Source organism: Macrobrachium rosenbergii, chromosome 37 (genome assembly GCF_040412425.1).
Source record: "Macrobrachium rosenbergii isolate ZJJX-2024 chromosome 37, ASM4041242v1, whole genome shotgun sequence".
Lineage (NCBI taxonomy): Eukaryota > Metazoa > Arthropoda > Malacostraca > Decapoda > Palaemonidae > Macrobrachium > Macrobrachium rosenbergii.
In genome coordinates, this window is record NC_089777.1 from 28,357,558 (window position 1) to 28,376,536 (window position 18,979).

General features: G+C 37.6%; 1 protein-coding gene across 1 annotated transcript; it reads right to left on the reverse strand.

Moving 5' to 3' along the window:
- Positions 1-2,787: 2,787 nt before the first annotated feature.
- On the reverse strand, positions 2,788-18,573 carry LOC136825190 (atrophin-1-like). The gene is made up of 2 exons (XM_067081216.1): positions 18,419-18,573; positions 2,788-3,064 (listed from the first exon to the last, which is right to left on the reverse strand). The coding sequence occupies exons 1-2, from the start codon at positions 18,571-18,573 to the stop codon at positions 2,788-2,790; spliced, it is 432 nt and encodes a 143-aa protein (XP_066937317.1).
- Positions 18,574-18,979: the final 406 nt, after the last annotated feature.

Sequence of the window (18,979 nt, forward strand, 5' to 3'; positions counted from 1 at the left end):
TATCAGGTCCACATTATTCTTGATATTTGCATTTGAGATGGTACCTACTAATGGGTTGAGAATATCTACTAAGTACTTCGCTAGCTTGTATGATGCGGAACCAACTGAACTGATAATTGGCCTGGCAGGAAAGTTTGCTTTGTGAGTTTTTATTGTACCATACATGTATGGTAGCGATGGAGAGGTCACACACAACTTCTTTATAAGGCTTTCGTTACCTTTTAACAGGTTTTTCACTTTCTTATTGAAACCACTATTCACATTGTCTATCGGGTTCTTATTTAATTCTTTATATGTGTTATCATCACCTAAAAGATTTTGCATTTTTTCTATATATTCACTTTTATTTAAAATTACAAGGGCGCCTGATTTATCTGCTTTTGTCATGTGTATATTTTTATCTTTTTTCAGTTCATTAATAGCAACCATAAATCTTTTGGGGACGTTTGTGGTGTCTGATTTTTCATACTTCCATAAATCACTCCCTTAATCATGTTCACTTCTTCATTCGTTAAATCACTATATTTTTCCAAATTACACAGTCCTTTAGTTATTTCCACACTGTTCCTTCCGCCAGGAGATAAAGCAAAGTTTAAACCGTAGCCTAAGGCACTAGTTACATTTCTATCCAGCTGTTTGTTTGATAAGTTGACGACACATTCATGATTGGCGTTGTTGGTCCAAGGGCTTCTTTCAATCAACAGTTTCATTTTATTATCGTGTTTCCGTTTCAGTTTCCGATACACTTGATTCCTCATCTTCACATGGCAATATTCACGTAGGGAATCTCTCAATCTGGTGGTATTGAAGCTTCAAAATGTCGTCTTTTCCTCGTGAGATCTTCAAAATTCTTTTTGGTTTCCAATATTTTGATGTTGATATATATATATATATATATGTGTGTGTGTGTGTGTGTGTGTGTGTGTGTGTGTATGTATATACATACACATATATAAGCGAATACCACAGGAAAATGGGTATTCAACACTACTGAAATCAGGTGCATCTACTGTGAATTTGTAAGCATACACACACCCACATATATATATATATATATATATATATATATATATATATATATATATATATATATATATGTATATATATATATATATATATATATATATATATATATATATATATATATATACATACATACACACACACATTTGCTTTTTCAGAGGCTTCATCAGCAGCGAGTCAAACGCTTTCTGGATAATACAGTCTTTCCTTTCCAATGCCTCTTCCATCCTGCCTATCCAGTACCATCTAGGTCTACTTTCCTTACTACCAGCACAGCTATCTTGTTGTCCATAATTCTCGCCACATGATGACACCACCGCAAAACACTGGGATCCAAAATTTACAGTTGACTAGCGTTTTTAACTTTTTTATTGCACACCTCACATTTCTTCCCGTTTCTATCATTTTAAGCCACAGATACTACCAAACATTTCATCTGCACTACACATCCAAACTTCACTTCCATAAAGGAAAGTTGGTTCTACAATTTCTCCCACCGCTCCAAATTTGACTTTCACAGACACACCTCTTTTGCATATACAATCCTTCACATGTCTTGCGAACTTGCCCCTTTCCTCGTTCTATCATTGCTTCTTGAATTCGCTCTCAAAAATATACAAACTAATTGCTTGTAGTTATCAATCAACCATTTGAATATATTCATGCTTTGTATACATTCGGTCACATCTTTGACCCCTTCAAACATTCATCACTCTGCAGTTTCTCTTCACTAAAATACAAATTGTAACCTGTATCTAATATTTCTCTCTTCTTAAAACATTTCACTTAAAGATATATATTACCAATATATATATATATATAGGCTTTCAAGCATTATATAAAGATCTACATGTTTATGAAATTACATACACGGATATACGGACACTTTCGTGTATGAATGCCTCCAATCATAAATGCATTTATTATCATATGTGTATTTTCCACGTATACGACTGGATTTGGTTTCTAAATGCCTTTAAATATATATTTCTATAATCCTACACTGTTTCTGTTTCTAATATTCTGCAGTTTCCTCTATGGACTTTGGCCTCCAAACTCTTTGACTATGTATTGTACATACTACAGATTCAAACTGATATACTTATGTACATTAATCACATCACCCTGGGTTAACTAAACCTCTGAGCCTCGCAGCTAGTAAAACAAATACAGGCATTAACAAATACCGGTGTTTTTATGCTACTTCGGTTTACTTTCCACCGAGTATGAATATCATCTGCAGGCCATTCGTCTTCAATCAGTCCTCCTCCCACCCTGTGGAACGAGCTAAACTTAGGCCTAACCTTGGAACTTTTAGGCTCGGGACCAAATGGAAGGAAGAAAAGGGAACTGTGGTGCCGAGATGGGATTTTGAATCTGAAAACGTTTCATTCAAAAGTACGGCAAAAGTTTCCCCTCCCCAAGAGACATATCAATGGATTTCTGTCAGCAAAGGAAATGGCTTCAGATATTCGCGGAAGTCGTTAGCGGATTACAACCACTGCAAAGTCATCAGGAGAGAGGTGAGGTGCAACTGTGTGTGTATGGGGGAAGGAGAGGGGGGGGGTTGTCTTTAATATGGGGGTGGGGTGGAATCACATCGCGTGCAACCTAGACACATCGAAGTGATATACAGACACACACCGCAAGCAGAACCACAGTCTTCCCACCACCTCTTCCCCTCCCCCTCAATCTTCAGGCTAATCCAGGCTGATGTCAGTTCGGAATCTTGATGTTATGGATGAGAGAACCGACGTCAAATCTCTATCGGGACTTGGAGGAGGAGGAGGAGGAGGAGGAGGAGGAGGAGGAGGAGGAGGAGGAGGAGGAGGAGGTGGGAGGTCGGCGTTTGTTGGCGGGAAGGGAGTCGCCGGGGGCGTGGAAGGAGACATGTCTCGGGGACGGAGATGGGGGGGTCCGCAGTCTTGAGGAACGTTGGGGAGGGGGGGGAGAGGATAGGTCCCGCGGTAAGGGAGAGGTGGTCGTAAAGGGAATAGTTGAAGGGGCGTCTGATAGAGGGAGGAGGGCGTTCAAGGGCGGGCTGGTGGGTGTGGGGATGGTTTAAAGTGGAAGTGGAGGTGTGGGTGGGAGTGTGCGCGTGTCTGTGTGTCTGTGCCTCGCAAAGCCAGAGCTGGAAAGGCTGGGTTAAGGACGAAATGGATACAACTCGATCTCCATGTCTGAAGTCTCAATGAGCATTTATTTTTCATTCTTCTGAAATTCATTTTCCTTGAACGTATTAATGAGAAATGAGAGGCGTCCATCACTGAAAACTATCTGCAGTTTTAATTCAAGGTAATGAAAGGAGAAAATGATTTACGTGGCTGTTAGCATTCGTATACGCTTCCTGGTCTCTCTCAATATGTAAGACTTATATTTTCCTGCTCTTTCTGAATATATATATATATATATATATATATATATATATATATATATATATATATATATATATATATATATATATATATATATATATATATATATATCTTTATCATAAACCTTTCAGAAGTACATCAGGAGTCTGATGGCAGGCTAGAGCTAGAGACGACACTATAACGAAAATTACAGAAGTTCAATATGTGGACGATACAATGTTCAAAGTGAGATGGAGATGGCCTGGACATGTACTTCGCCCAAATCATGGGAGAGCAGTTACAGTACATGAAGGGTTAGAAGACCCAGATCTACTTGGATGTGAATATGAGAAGGGAAGCCGGAGATGAGTGATTTTTTAGGGGATAAAGCACATGACAGATATGAGTGACGGAATTTCACAGAAGTCATTCACGTTATACAGTTCAACACGCATTGTAATGTCTTCGCTTCGGGTCTAGCTCATCAGTCAATCCAACTACAAAAAAAAAAAAGTGGGAGTAAGTGTGGGCACTAAGGTTAGTGATCTAATTATTATGACTTGCAAAGAACCAGAAGGCACTGCTTTTCCAGCACCAACCTTTCTAAAAGGCACGTAAATATATGTATATACGGCGTGCGTGAATGGCGGATGATGGTTGTCAAACTGCCTTGAAAATCATAAACCATGCGACCCATTTAATAAGGCATTATCAGCTGATCTCCCCGTACCACCCTGGTGAGTAGCGGAAGAACTACCTCAGACAGCTTCCCGTGACCAGGGTTCAGATGCCTGGTTAAAAATAAAAAAAAAAATGATCGTAACTATAATAGCAACCCCACCCCCCCAAAACAAAAAGGTTCAGCAAATAGGAAGGAACCCTAGGAAAAACGGTTCCATTGTATATGCTGATAAAGCGTAAAGACCATTCACATTTTGCCCAATCTGCTGCATCTATCCATTCACAGTGTCTGCATGTGTAAACCTGTACATCCGTACATGGCATCATCAGTAACACATACTGATGTCACTTACAGCACCATACATCTTTCAGCTCACAGACCATACATATACCATCCCAGCCACGCTTTCGGAAATGAAAGAGAATTCTGTCGAGTTCCATACGGCGGACTAAGCTCTCAGGGCAGGTATGATGACATCCCAGATGCCGTCTGGAATTCATAACCTCATAACCGATGCTGACCTCTGACACGCCCTCCGACATCGAGAAAAATACCAGACATAACTCCTTCTGTATACTGTGGGAGAACATGAGTAAAACAAGCGTGTATTTCATTCCCCTTTGGCTGCGGCAGGGAAAGGTCGCTTGGATATGCTGTGTTTTAGACTTATCAATTCTACTGGAAGAGTCGAATCTACTGCTGTTTGAAGTTTTTTCTTTTTTTAATTTCGTCTTCTCTGCCACAGTTGAGGTGAGGTTCTAGTCACAGACACTGGACAGAATACGGAGTACTTGTTTTCGAATGTATTCAGTCTAAATAATTACCTTTATATAGAAAATAAGACACAAGGTGAAATCATACCATACCCGAACACGTCAAACAGATTGATGTATGGTGACTAAAACTGGCGTCACAATATCTACGTTACTGACGCACAGACTGATGCTAATGAGAAAGTAATGTTTTAATGAAAAATTGAAAACTTCCAAAATAATAAAAAACGTATATATAAAGCATCCCCATGCATTTGGCTCTCGGCCGCTGACTGAGAAATCCCTTCAATAAGTGACAAGGCCATTAAACATTCGTTACTTTAACGCAAGTGTCCGCGCGCCGGTTGCTATGCTGAAGCCCAGGCCTTGAACAGCGCTTGAAGGGGAAAATTCTTCACCGGTCAATTTCGTTTCCGCTTAATAAAAGAACGCCAGGGAAAACGATTGGTAAAAGTTTTGCGGAATTAAATTAAAAAAAAAAAAAGAAAAAAAAAGTTTTTTAAAGATGGCCTGATGTTACAAGGCTTTACGTAAGGTAAGAATCGGGAATCTCACTTTTCTAGAGATTTTTTTTCCTTAACGTTTTTTTTTTTCTTTTAATTTACAAGGTCTTATTTGTTTAGCAACGTCTACTTACTTTACTTCGATTTTCGATTATATTCCCGTTATTGAGTTCGTTACATCCACAAACTTGTTATATTTATCGTCTATTAAGTAAGTGGGTCTTTTAACAAAATACATAAACTACGCTTGACTGAAATGGACCGTTTTTGTTAATAAGAAGACATAAAAGAACCCCAGAAGGGGGTTTAAGGCTTAAAGCAAAAGTCAAATAACGATGAAAACCGGGAAACCAAGGATAGAAAATTCATTTTGAGTTTTCTGTAAAAGAAAACTATTGTGCCGGCTTCGTATGTCTCTCCGCACTTTTTCTCTCCGTCCTCAGATCTTAAAAACTACTGACGCTAGAGGGCTGCAAATCAAAGTGTTGATCATCCACACTCCAATCACCTAACATACCAAATTGCAGCCCTCTAGCCTCAGTAGTTTTTATTTTTATTTAAGGTTAAAGTTAGCCATAATCGTGCGTCTGGCAATGATATAGGACAGCCACCACCGGGCCGTGGTTAAATTTTCATGGGCCGCGGCTCATAGGGCATTATGCCGAGACCACCGGAAGATAGATCTATTTTCGGTGGCTTTGATTATAAGCTGTACAGAAAACTCGATTGCGCCGAAGAAACTTCGGCGCATTTTATACTTGTTAAATCGGTTTGCAGTTTCATGATGTGGGACCACGTGGCTGTAATTTGCTAGTGACTTTCAGATATATGCACGTTTACTGCACCGTGGAAGGATAATTATTCAATCCTCAAAAGAGTAGAATGAAAAAAGTACCAGAAATCGCTCCGATATCAGAAATTACCTTTTATCCTGTAGGGCCATACATAGGAAAGTGTGCCAAGTTCCAAACACTAGACATCACCATCATCATTTTCATTACCATCATCATTAACAACGCTTTTACAATTGGTTTTCACCATGCGGGGTTAGGCATGAAGGATTACTTTATTTTCTTCGGCATTTTGTATTTCCTCCCGGAATTTCTATCTGGTGGAAAGCTTTGCCTACTTTTCTATAGGATTTTCTAGGTTATCCAAATACCCAAAACATGGATGAATACTGGGCGCTGAATTTCAAGATACAGTGGCACCTATGCTTAAAAGACAGTTCGGTGGTCTGCCCCTTCCGCTAAGTAACACAAACTGGCCATGACCTACATGATCGGGCACCACGGGGCCAACTCGGAAAGCTTATAGTGTAGCGTAGTTCCACATATAGCACTTTACAACCTATCCTAAGTAGTATTTTATAATGATCATTCAATTTCAAATAGTGAATTACTTATCATTCGAATTTAGAGACATGCTGCACTGAAGGCCTATTTTGAAATCTGGAGGAACTTGAAGGAGAGCACTGCAAATATTCTGAGATTAATTTTGCTTAGAGTACACTAATTATTATGGCAACATGAAAGCAACGTTGTCGGATATCAAAAATTCATAACGCTACAGAGTATGAGGAAGATCTGGACTAACTGACGTAGATACATCAATGTAAAGGAGGTTTATACTGAAATTATTCTGGATTGGGTTCCAGTTGATTGGCATATAATGCATTGGGTTCAGTTGAGAGAGATATAAGAGAGAGAGAGCAGGAGTTACTTGAAATACTCGCCTTTTAAACCGAGTACTATTCAGGAATTTAATTTAGGTTACATCGTCAGGAGTAATACTCGTATGGCAAATGAAATAATTTCAAAGCACGTGGAGGTGTAAAATACAGATATGTGCAATGGTAAATTTAATTTAAAGGTAAAGAAACCACGACTCCAAAATGACGCTGCTGTTTAGGTTAACTTTTAACCTGAAAAGAAATATTCACCGGTACCTCATATTTTATCTTTTGCTTGCTTAACAATCACGTATTTTCCATATGTAAGTTTCGTTTTAACTTTAATATGACATTTCACTAACCAAACTTATACTGCATATAAGTTATCGAAATTTAAACTTTATACATGTTATCGAAACGTAGAAAAGGACAATTCAGATAGTTAATCATTCAAATTTCCAAATTCTCAAGGTGACACAGTTTCCAGTTTCTGAGTTGATGGACTAAAAGTGTTATCTATAAAAATTACAGTTATCTAATCCGGGACATGTTCCACAACAATTACATTTCAAATATTTATTCTTATAATGTTTATCAGTATATTTATAATACTTATTCATGATACTGCTTTGCCATCTAAAATCAACACAGATTTTATACATGTCTGAAAATGCTGAGTATGCGCTTGAAACTGACTCCCAGTATTTACAATAACTCCATCCATTATTTATCAGTTTATATCGTTTTTAATTTACGATGATCAAGTAGCTTTTATCTTTGAACATCCTACTTGTGGTAGAGGTGGATGTTGCTTTCTTAAAGCTAAGACACAAAAGGAAAAACACGAAAAAATATGGTTTTGATCCCAAAGACTGCCATAAAGCATGTATCTTTAGAGAGGGAAACATGAATTAGGGAAAATGGAAAAAATGAAAGAATCCCAGTATCTAACTGCTTTTCTCAATAATAAGTGAAACAAATTAGGTACACCGTGACGTTAATAAGTGAGCCAACTGTATAAGAAAAATAAGTTTACTGGTATACGTACAACTTCAGCAACACAATCCGTTGAAAGCAAAATCATTTTTCAATATTAATTTTATTACTGAGGCAGTGCCAGATAACGTCCTTTTATTGATAAGGCAGAAATATCAGTATCCTTTGGCGGAAGTTTCCTATATCAAGCGACCTTTCCGTTTAATTCAAGAGGGAGGTGCAAGTCCCATATGAATTGTAAATTCGATCGATATACAGTAAAGCCCTAATGGAGTGAGTTGTAACTTTTTTGCTACTTTGCCAGTTAGGTTGCTATTGTCACCATGCCACAATAAAATGCGGTACTGAAGTATAATGGCGTTAGGATATTTCACCTTATAATAATAATAATAATAATAATAATAATAATAATAATAATAATAATAATAATAATAATAATAATAATAATGTGAGTAATAAAAATCCACAATTATATAGTAAATATATTACTATATAATTGTGGATTTTTATTACTCAGACTGTTTTTCACGAAATTGTGAATCTATTAGCAATAATAATAATAATAATAATAATAATAATAATAATAATAATAATAATAATAATAATAGGATAAGCTCATGATGTGACATAATTTAACATAATGACTACACACATGGAAGTTTAGTATTAAGTACTCTCCCGCCATCTTCAGCACATGGCAGCCATTCACAATTATGATTAAAATTTATCTCAATTACGTATAATGTTTCAAATTACGCCACATTTTTAGATTTAAAATGCAATTCCGGTATGAATAACTTGACGACGAATGCACCGACATCGTTCAAATTTGTGTGTTCAGCGAAGAAGTCACCAAACAGAGAACTTTTCATTTACAAAGGGCTGGACCACGACTAGGGCATAAGTAAGAGGTCAGCCCCAACTGCTGTTTGCAATACAGGGCTTTTAGCAGTTTGTTTTTAAGTCAAGCAAATTTTAAATAACTTTAATGTAATGTTTGGTTATTTAATTCCATTATCACTATACTCGTACTTTTAAACGTCTCCTTATGAGTTTTGTCAATGGAAGTTATTTACTCGAGCAAATATTTCCAATATTTATTAGTGAATTTAATTATACCCGCACAGCTCTCTATCTTAATCAAATGTATATTAACTTATTTATAATTACTTCTTGTTTATCAATTTCAGCGCTAAAGGTTAAATCCTTTTCACCATGAACTTTCTCTTTGTCTCGTGTCTATTTTTTATTCATATCCTCTTCAGTATACATACTTACTATTTATTTGTTATTCAAACACTGTTTTACTATGTACATTTTCTACATGTTACTCATTCACATTCCATCTCCCTATGTACATCCTTCTGCTAGTTAGTCACTCACATATCCAATAACTACGTAACCTTGTCAATTTGTTAGATAGAAGCCTTCATATGGCAGACACTCGGCTGTAAACTAATAACGTGGTCTCGGCTAATGGAGAGCCCTAGGGAAGCTATAGGCGATCTTACGTAAACCCCGATCTAAATGTAATTTCATTCCTCCCAAAAAAAAAAAATATGATGCTAGCATCAGCATCAGATAAGGTATTGTATAACTGTCTGACCCCTTAACCCTGCTGGGAAATGAGGTCAACAGAGTTTTGTCTGAACGCGTAGCAACTGGGAAAAGGCCAACGGGGCGTTTCTCACCAGGGAATCTCAGTTCTCGGGGGATGATATAATAATATATAAATACTTTGGAGACGAGAGGCGTTGCTGATCGGATTGCGTCATGACTCTTTGTGTTATTTCTTGGTGGGATAAGTATAGCACTGTCTCCAATTTCAAACCTAATTCCTAATTCCCAAATCATTCCTTTCAGCTACTGATTTACTGCTCATATGTATTTTAAATTCTTTTATAAATTTACCTTTAACTTGTTATTCTGCGAATCTATCACCTAAGTTTCCTGAATGGCAATACAATGTCTTCACGCTACCACTATGGGAATTCGTGGAGCCTGCTTCTAAGATTTTTCATCGACATAGAAAACCACTTTTAATATTTCTTCTTTAGTTAACATATTTTTTTGCTGCTAATGAAGTAACATCAGCTTTCTAATTCAACCTTGAAACGAACCCACCTCTCAGACAAGACAGTAGTATTACATTAAGGGACAGATAAGGCAGACATAGAAGTTTTATATCCGAAATGTGGTAATAAACTTACGACATCTAAACTAGATTGTCCTAGAATAGGAGGAAAGGGGAAATGTTAGATCTAATTCAAGGGGTCGAAATTGGATGGGTCGTGGAGGAGGCAGACACGCCATTGCTGACTCGTGAGCAAACATTTGGAAATTTGTAGTTAGAGAAAAATAGTTTGAAAACCAAACCCATAACAACGCCGATTTTAATTTGGAAGGCCAGAGGAGACCAAAAATGAAAAAAAAAAAAATCTTTGCGCAATCTTCAAAAAATCCATTTATTACTTTTCTTTACCCTAATCAACATTAAATACAAATACAGGAAGTAAAGTAGTAAGAATAAATATCGCACAATACTTCCTCGCTACAATTTCTCATCCTGAGAGAGAGAGAGAGAGAGAGAGAGAGAAATTGTCATCAACGGTTCATATGGGAGTATGGTTAAACAGGCAAAAAGCAAAGGGGAACCCATTTTTCAACCAATATAAGAGAGAGAGAGAGAGAGAGAGAGAGAGAGAGAGAGAGAAACTATCATTAGTGGTTAAAATGAGAGTATGGTTAAACACACAAAAAGGAAAGGGGAACCCATTTTTCAACCGATATGAGAGAGAGAGAGAGAGAGAGAGAGAGAGAGAGAGAGAGAGAGAGCAAAAAGCGTTCCAGGGGCTAAAAAACCCAGCTATTTGATGGCTGAAACAAATGATCGCAGGTACCTTTCCTCTCCGGATGAAATGAGAGTAAACGAGCGCAGAGGGAAGGAGAAGAGACGAGAGTGAATGGCCGATTTTTGAAATTGGAAGAAGGGGAAGAATGACAGTAAATGGAGAGAGAGAGAGAGAGAGAGAGAGAAGGAAGAGGCGGAACGAACGAACGACAGTTAACTTGGGGGGAGAAGTGTGAAAAATAACGCTCTATTTAGGAAAGAGGGAGTGGCGATTAAATGAGAGGGAGAGAGAGAGAGAGAGAGAGAGAGGCGGGGGAATAATAAACGTAATTTCAACCTCGATAACGAGAAAATAAAGAGGAAGAGCAAACCGATTTGGAGAGAAATGCAAATAAACGGAAAAGGGAAGAAAAAGGAGAGACGGTACAATAAAAGGAAGAACTAATTAGAAAAATAACAGGAACCTTTACATCCTGGGGAAATAATCTAAATAACTGGAGAACAAGGACTGCGATTAGTGAGAGAGAGAGAGAGAGAGAGAGAGAGAGAGAGATTTTTATTAGCGGTACAAATGAGAGTATGGTTAGCCAGAAAAATTAAAAAGGGGACTCTAGCTTCCTACATGAGAGAGAGAGAGAGAGAGAGAGAGAGAGAGAGAGAGAGAGAGAGAGAGAGAGAGAGAGACTGTTATTAGTGCTATAAATGAGAGTATGTTTAAGCAGAAAAATTAAAAAGGGAACTCCAGCTTCCGACTAATAAGAGAGAGAGAGAGAGAGAGAGAGAGAGAGAGAGAGAGAGAGAGAGAGAGAGAGAGAGAAAACTGTTATTAGTGGTACAAATGAGAGTATGATTAAGCAGAAAAATTAGAAAGGGGAGTCGAGCTTCCCATTAATGAGAGAGAGAGAGAGAGAGAGAGAGAGAGAGAGAGAAGAAACTGTTATTAGTGGTACAAATGAGAGTATGGTTAAACAGACAAATAAGAAAGGGGAACACATTTTTCGACCAATATGAGAGAGAGAGAGAGAGAGAGAGAGAGAGAGAGAGAGAGAGAGAGAGAGAGAGAGAGAAGCGAGTTATTACTAATGGTCCAAATGAGCGCGGGCTTAATCTAATAATCACGGCTATCAAATCAATGCCGAATTAAGTCATGCGCATATACACATCACTGCGTTATCAGTTAATCAAAACATTTATCTTTAAACTGTTCCATTTTAATGGAATCGCGGAGCTTACATAAACCAAGCGCTAATTCTCACCCATTACGCAAAATGACAATATTTTCATCAGGAATGAGAGGCCCTGAATATATAGCATAAAAGGTAATGAATGGTCATGAGAATCTCTTTTTCGTGATTGCCTGCAGTTGGGGCGTAATTGTTGATAATGATTTCATCGAGATATTTCACTAATCTGTCTTTAATGTGTTGGTATTTTTTTTATATTTTTCCTTTGCCACATTCGCGTTTTTAGGAATCAGGTATTACTGATCAGGAATTACTGACTGTCTAGAAAGATTATTTCAACCTTTGGCGAGCGTAGGAGCGAAAGGTCTTTTTCCCTTTCTTAGGAATAAGACGTAAATATTTTATCCGAGTTACACGTTTCCCGTGCTAAAGAAATCTGTTCCTACTAATTACTAATAAAACTAACATAACCAAGAATCTATTTCAAATAAATTTTGCTATTAGTTTTAAATCAAATTAAACTAAAGGTACTACCATAAACTTATACAATCGAAGGCATTTCACTGTTTTAACACTTTATGGAAAACTGATGTTATAGTTAATACAACATTTCAAGAACCCTACAATTACAAAATCAAGTTAAGAAATTGCAACAGTGTATCACACTGATAAAATTCCAAAGAAATACAAGTAAAGGAATTATAACCAGCTAATAACACTTCAAGTCTTCAATAACTATTAGAAACGATCCGTAGGTTGATAAAAATTAAACAAAGAACTTTCACTTCATAAAATTTACTGATCACACAACCAAGCTACGCAAACCCGTCATCCTTCGGCGCCCCCCTACCACTCTCTCCCTGACATTTTCTTTTTTTCCGAGAGCTCAACGTTCTTTTTCTTAACCTTCTTATCAAGACGCGTACTGCACGGAATTAAAGGTGGAGGATACATCGGTGTCTGATCGATATACCTTTTCCTCAAAGCAAGGCCTCTGCTACTTTCGGGACGTTAAGATCGTTTGTCTTCTGGCGCTGTCGTGTTTCCTAGCTGGTTATTTTAATTTTCCATAGCAAGCATTATATCATATGTATATATCACTGTGTCATCATAAAAATATTCACTGTCACTTTATGTCATCATCAAGTTAAGTATACCTTAGTTTAACCAGACCCTGAGCTGATTAACAGCTCTCCTAGGGCTGGCCCGAAGGATTAGATTTATTTTAAGTGGCTAAGAACCAACTGGTTACCTAGCAACGGGACCTACAGCTTATAGTGGAATCCGAACCACATTATAACGAGAAATGAATTTCTATCACCAGAAGTAAATTCCTCTCATTCTTCATTGGCCGATCGGAGAATCGAACGCGGGCCCAGCTGAGCGCTAGCCGAGAACGATACCAACCCTTCCAATGAGGAACTATGTCATCATAAAAATATTCACAATCACTTGAGTGTAGAGGTCAGCTCGGAATGGAGAAATTTTTCATCTCTTTAAGAAACTTAAACCACCAGCGCCATCAGGGGATAATACCTACTCTCCTTTTCTTTTTCTTTCTTTCTTTGGTGTTATTTTCATTCTTTTCCTGATTAGATGGATTCAAGATGGAATAGACGCACTAACAACAAAAAATGGTTTTAATTTCTTGATCCAATCTACCAGAGAGCTTTCTCCTGACCTTCCCAACGCTCAAGCAATGCTATCAGTCATTAATTATTAGTATGGCGAAGGTACACGCACCTACTCAAGAACTCTCTATTATACTGCTGCAAGGTAAATTCTCTCAATTGGCTTTATTGATTAATGACTGAGTATCTTGTTATACAAGGGTATTCGTCATAAATTCTACAGACATAAACATACATTATACTAAAACAACTTGCAATTTACTATCAATTTTTAATGACCTTCTTACAAACATATATCAGAAGTCATGTCTGAATTCCGTGCCATTTAGCAAAAGAGAATTAAATATATTCTACATTTATAAACAAATGCCTAAAAACATTGACTGCTGCCTAAATCACCCATGATTAACTACGAGATTTACCAGGATTTAATTATACACAAGGTTGCCTGCTGTTTACTCATCAGATTTGTATACCAGTTAGAGATGCAAGTATGCAAATATTACTGTGTTTAGTATTTCGGTGACTACCATAATTATGGATAGTTCTCTTTTAAAAGTTGTTTAGATTTGAAATCTTTACCTATACTACACGTACATCTAAGTAACTTTCTTTCGTAAAATTCTCCACATATAGAAACTGATCCTTATTTCACCTTTTTCTTAATTTTTCCAAAACCACAAACTAATCGATCAATACTGAAAGGATTTTCCTCTTATTTTTCAACTCTCAAAATTAGTTGTTTAGATCCAAAGTTAGTTAACAAACTACAGCATGGCTCCTAAAGAATTAATTATCCCATAATTCGTAATGTTCTGCAAACGAAAAGGATTTCTAGAATCTTTTCAACTTACAGCAAAATATAAGATTTATCCTTCGTGTTTTCGTAAAAATTCTACATATTTACAACGGAAACATCATTGATTATTTTCGCTATTTTCTCATTGAATTTAACATCATTGATTATTTTCGCTATTTTCTCACTGAATTTAATTTACCATCATTGATTATTTTCGCTATTTTCTCACTGAATTGAATTTTCATCTGGTTATTTCTGTTACTGCTATGAAAGTTAACATAATTTTATATATTCAGTATCATTTGAGGGTGGATAACCTAAATTATTTTTTGCTATGAAAGTTGACATAAATCATATATTCAGAATCATTTGCGGTGGATAACTTAAATTATTTTTAGAAACCAGCCGTTCTCCATGCTGATCTGTACAATGTTTTCAACAGAAAATATCTATAGATTCTCACAGATTATTCATTTGAGAGAAGTTTTAAATAAAACATAAAACGATAGTCCCCATGACTTTGTCTGAAGGGAATTAATAATCTCCCTCTCAGCCTGTGGTTTCAAATTCTCCAAGAGAGTTTAATCTCACATTTTTTTAAACAACTAAGCAAGTATGATATAACCTCTAAATTGATATAACATCTACAGAGGCGGTGATCTGGATTTTTGAATGGTGTCCACTCTATCCAGAGACTAATAATTTCCCCTACGATTTTCCTTTTCAGTTAAAGCAAATTGAAAGATTTAATTATAAGCTCCCAGGTGAATTCTACTCTGTTTATTCAGAAGCTGGTCACATTTATTAATCACTCGCCCTTCCTGTTTATTTTCATTTTTTCTGCCTCTCTCTTACTGGTCAGGAATACTATTAAATGCCATCATTATGAAGATTGGATTTCCGCTTTCTCTAATAATAAAAAGATGCCTGGAATAATGAAAAAAAAAATTATACAAAAATCGACAAAATACAGAGAAGCACGAGTGCCTGGGCGTTTGTTTAATATCAAGCCGCTCCACTCTTTTTCTTTTCTTTTTTCCTATTTTTACCCCTCGAGCAACGGGAGAGGGGGAACTTATAGCCCTATCACTGCCCCCTTTTATTTGCTTTCATTACAAGTTTAATTAGGATAACCGAAGTACGCCAGCCCTCGCCTCGGACCGCCCCTCCCCTCCACCCGGGCTCCGGGTGTTCGATTAGTTGGCATTAGCGAAGAGGCCAGAATTCTTTACACAGACTGTGTCAATACAAGCAAAATGGCGTGGTTCGAATATGGAATTAGAAGAGGAAATTAGATAAACGAGGAATAATGCAAGAATACAATTAAGGCGAACTGTACGAGTATATTTGACAAAAACGAGATGTGTCAATACCAGCAAAATGGCGTGGTTTGAATGTGGAAATAGAAGAGGAAAATGGATAACTGAGGAATAATGCAAGAATACAACTGATGCGGATCGTATATTTGACAAAAATGATGTGTCACTACCAGCAAAATGGCGTGGTTTGAATAGGGACTTGGAGGAGGCAAATGGATATCGAAAAAACAATGCAAGATCACAACTGATGCGGATGACAAAAACTATGTGGATCCAACGCCCAAACAGAGGGAAAAACAACAAGAAAAACTTCACAGAAACACAAATAAAATGACTAGCTAAGTATTCAACAAAATGACATGGACAAAACAGATGATATGAAAGCACAGCAAACAGAAAAACGATAACTTCGTGATACAAGCAAGCAAAGACAAGAATACAGGCCACTAAGTAAAGGCAGTAACACACGTTCAAAGTCGGCAGCATAAACATGCAGGCCACACGAAAACAGGCTCAGCCCAACAGAACATTAACAGCCCCGGCCTTAAGAGCCCTTGAAAATATATTCAACAAACCATTAGTACCAAGAATCTACGGAGTTATTCTAGGAGTTCTCCAAGGATCTGCGAGGAGAGGGAGAGCCGGGAGTGTTTACGCAGAGAGAGAGAGAGAGAGAGAGAGAGAGAGAGAGAGAGAGAGAGAGAGAGAGAACGATGTGCAAGTAGAGGGGACCCTTGGGAAATAGGTTCGGATGGAATGGGGAGGAGGTAGAGGAGTGTTTGAGAGGGGAAAATGGGCGAAAGTGGGAAGAAGAATAAGATGAGGAAGAAGACGAAGAGAGAGAGAGAGAGAGAGAGAGAGAGAGAGAGAGAGAGAGAGAGAGAGTTTGGGAGTTTAAATGAGAGATGAGGGAGGAATGAGGAGGGGAAGAAATGGAGGAGCGTCAGGTGGGTGTGGGAGGGAGGCCGGTGGCGAGGGAGTAATAAAGGACTTTGGGGTTACTGGAAAGAAGGAGAGAGAGAGAGAGAGAGAGAGAGAGAGAGAGAGAGAGAGAGAGAGAGAGAGAACAGCTGGAGGCAAGGACTTTCAATGTTGATGGGCGGAGTAAGGGCTGGGTGGGGAGGGGGGAGGGTTGGACGATGATGATGATGATGATGATGATGATAGAATTGACGGAGGAAGCGGATGACTAGACGGATAACTTTTGTAAAAGATTCGAAACACGTTTTAGAATTTAACTGTAAATCTAGAAATAAATTCTGAAATAGGTTTTCTTTAGCAAGTCAGACTTCACAATTCAACTTTGAAATCAATTACTACATCGGGAATAAGATCACTTTGCCCATAAAAAGGGGCGTAATCAACGGATTAAATGCAAATAAAAGAGAAGACCACAATTGCTTACATAAACATATAACTTCTATTCTTTATTTGTTCTTGGCACATGAGTAGCCTATTATGAATTTTACATAAGATCAATAGTAATGTCAACAATGTTTCCGATAATGCTCCGAGCTGCCTCGCTTCATATTCTGTTTAGAATACAAATTCTAAGTGGGATCTTGATGGAATTACTTTTGACGTGGTAAATATAAAATGTACGCTAACTTCTCATAACCTATAAAAATCAAGAGTTAACAAAGTCAATTCAGTTACAGAAGCGGCGTTTCTCATCTCTGCTGGAAATAATAGTACGTTAGAAGTACAGGAGCTTTTTCGTTAAGCCTGTACTGTCGATATTCTTTTCCTTGTTAGAGAATAGTTCAAACCACAGAAAAAATCTTTACACTATACGTATTGAATTTTGCCTGGACATAAACTAATCCTTGCTAAAACAAATCTTACTGTACTTGTACTGGCTAACGTTTTTCATGTTATAAATAACGTATACCTATCGATTAAATTAATCACGGGTGTAAAAACACGAGCGCAAAGGGTATTAACCGTTTACGATTCCAATAGGTAAAAAGTACGTCATCGATTTCCCAACCCGAAGGTTCCCTTCGCTTCTGCGGGAGGCTCTAAAGGGGGCCCCTTTCAAGCCACGGTTTCTGGGTCCCCCAACTAATACCAAAGGGACACCCATTCTGTAGAATTGCAGCCTCAGGGCTTCCATGAGGAGCTCCACTCCACGCTGAGGGGGCCAAGGCTCCCTCTGTAATCCCCACTGCCTATATCAAATTTGATTTACTCTAGTGATGAAGACGGCGCTCAATCCTGATGATCCTTTCTGTGAATCCTCGAAGGTTCTAGATCTATTCAACAACCGATCCTGAGGCCATATTGGGTGTCTTTGGGTCCAGGGACTTTGTGCTGGTTCCAATTTTCACCTCAGTTTCAGGTGATGGAAATGCTGCTTGAATTGGTTTTAGCATTTTCAAGGCATCTCACGAAATGGGAGCAGTGTTGTGTATATATATATATATATATATATATATATATATATATATATATATATATATATATATATATATATATATATATTTTTTTTTTTTTTTTTTTTTTGGCATTAAACCAAATCAATATCATAGGCACCCCTCCAAGGTTCCCAGAGGTAGCCAAGGGTACCCGGTTTGACAGAGGGGATCTCTCCTGTTGCTCTCCATGTGAGCCTTGAGGCTACTACTCTACAGAGAGGGTGTCTTCTCGGTCTTAGCTTGGGAACCTAGAGACCTAGTTTTGACTGATGGACCCTTCCCTGGAGGTTCCCGCAGAACCCCAAAGGAATCTAAGATTTGGGAAAGCAATGGCACTTCTATGTCATCAAAGTTTGCTGAAAGAACCATGATACAGTTTTACTCTCTTTCTTACTTTAAATCATCATCTGCAAACTCTTATGGGCAGTCAACAGACTATAAACACAATAGGATTCCAAAGAGAAATGAACTTACAGAGACAAGTTATAGGAAAACGTGATAAATAAATAAATATGAGGGAATGGAAAATAAACCGATACACCTAAATTCCGGAGACGTCAACAGAGAGCAGAAATGAATTTAAAGCTCTCTGCTGACGTGTGCTGAATTCAAGTGTATTTACTGTCCATCTCCTTTGTCTGGTGCAAATCTCATACTTATACTCTGTATCTTTTTCCGGACAGCAAAAGTTTTTTTTATAGAAATGTCACGATCAATGACATTGCTTCTGGTAATGCACCAAATTATACGTCGAAAGACTCATTACCCAAAAGGA

Excerpts from the sequence above, each read along its gene's own strand:
- LOC136825190 (XM_067081216.1), bottom strand. The coding sequence starts at position 18,573 with ATGGTTCTTTCAGCAAACTTTGATGACATAGAAGTGCCATTGCTTTCC. Across the intron at positions 3,065-18,418 it reads ACCGAGAAGACACCCTCTCT|CCCGCCCTTGAACGCCCTCC; the intron begins GTAGAGTAGTAG and ends CACACCCACCAG.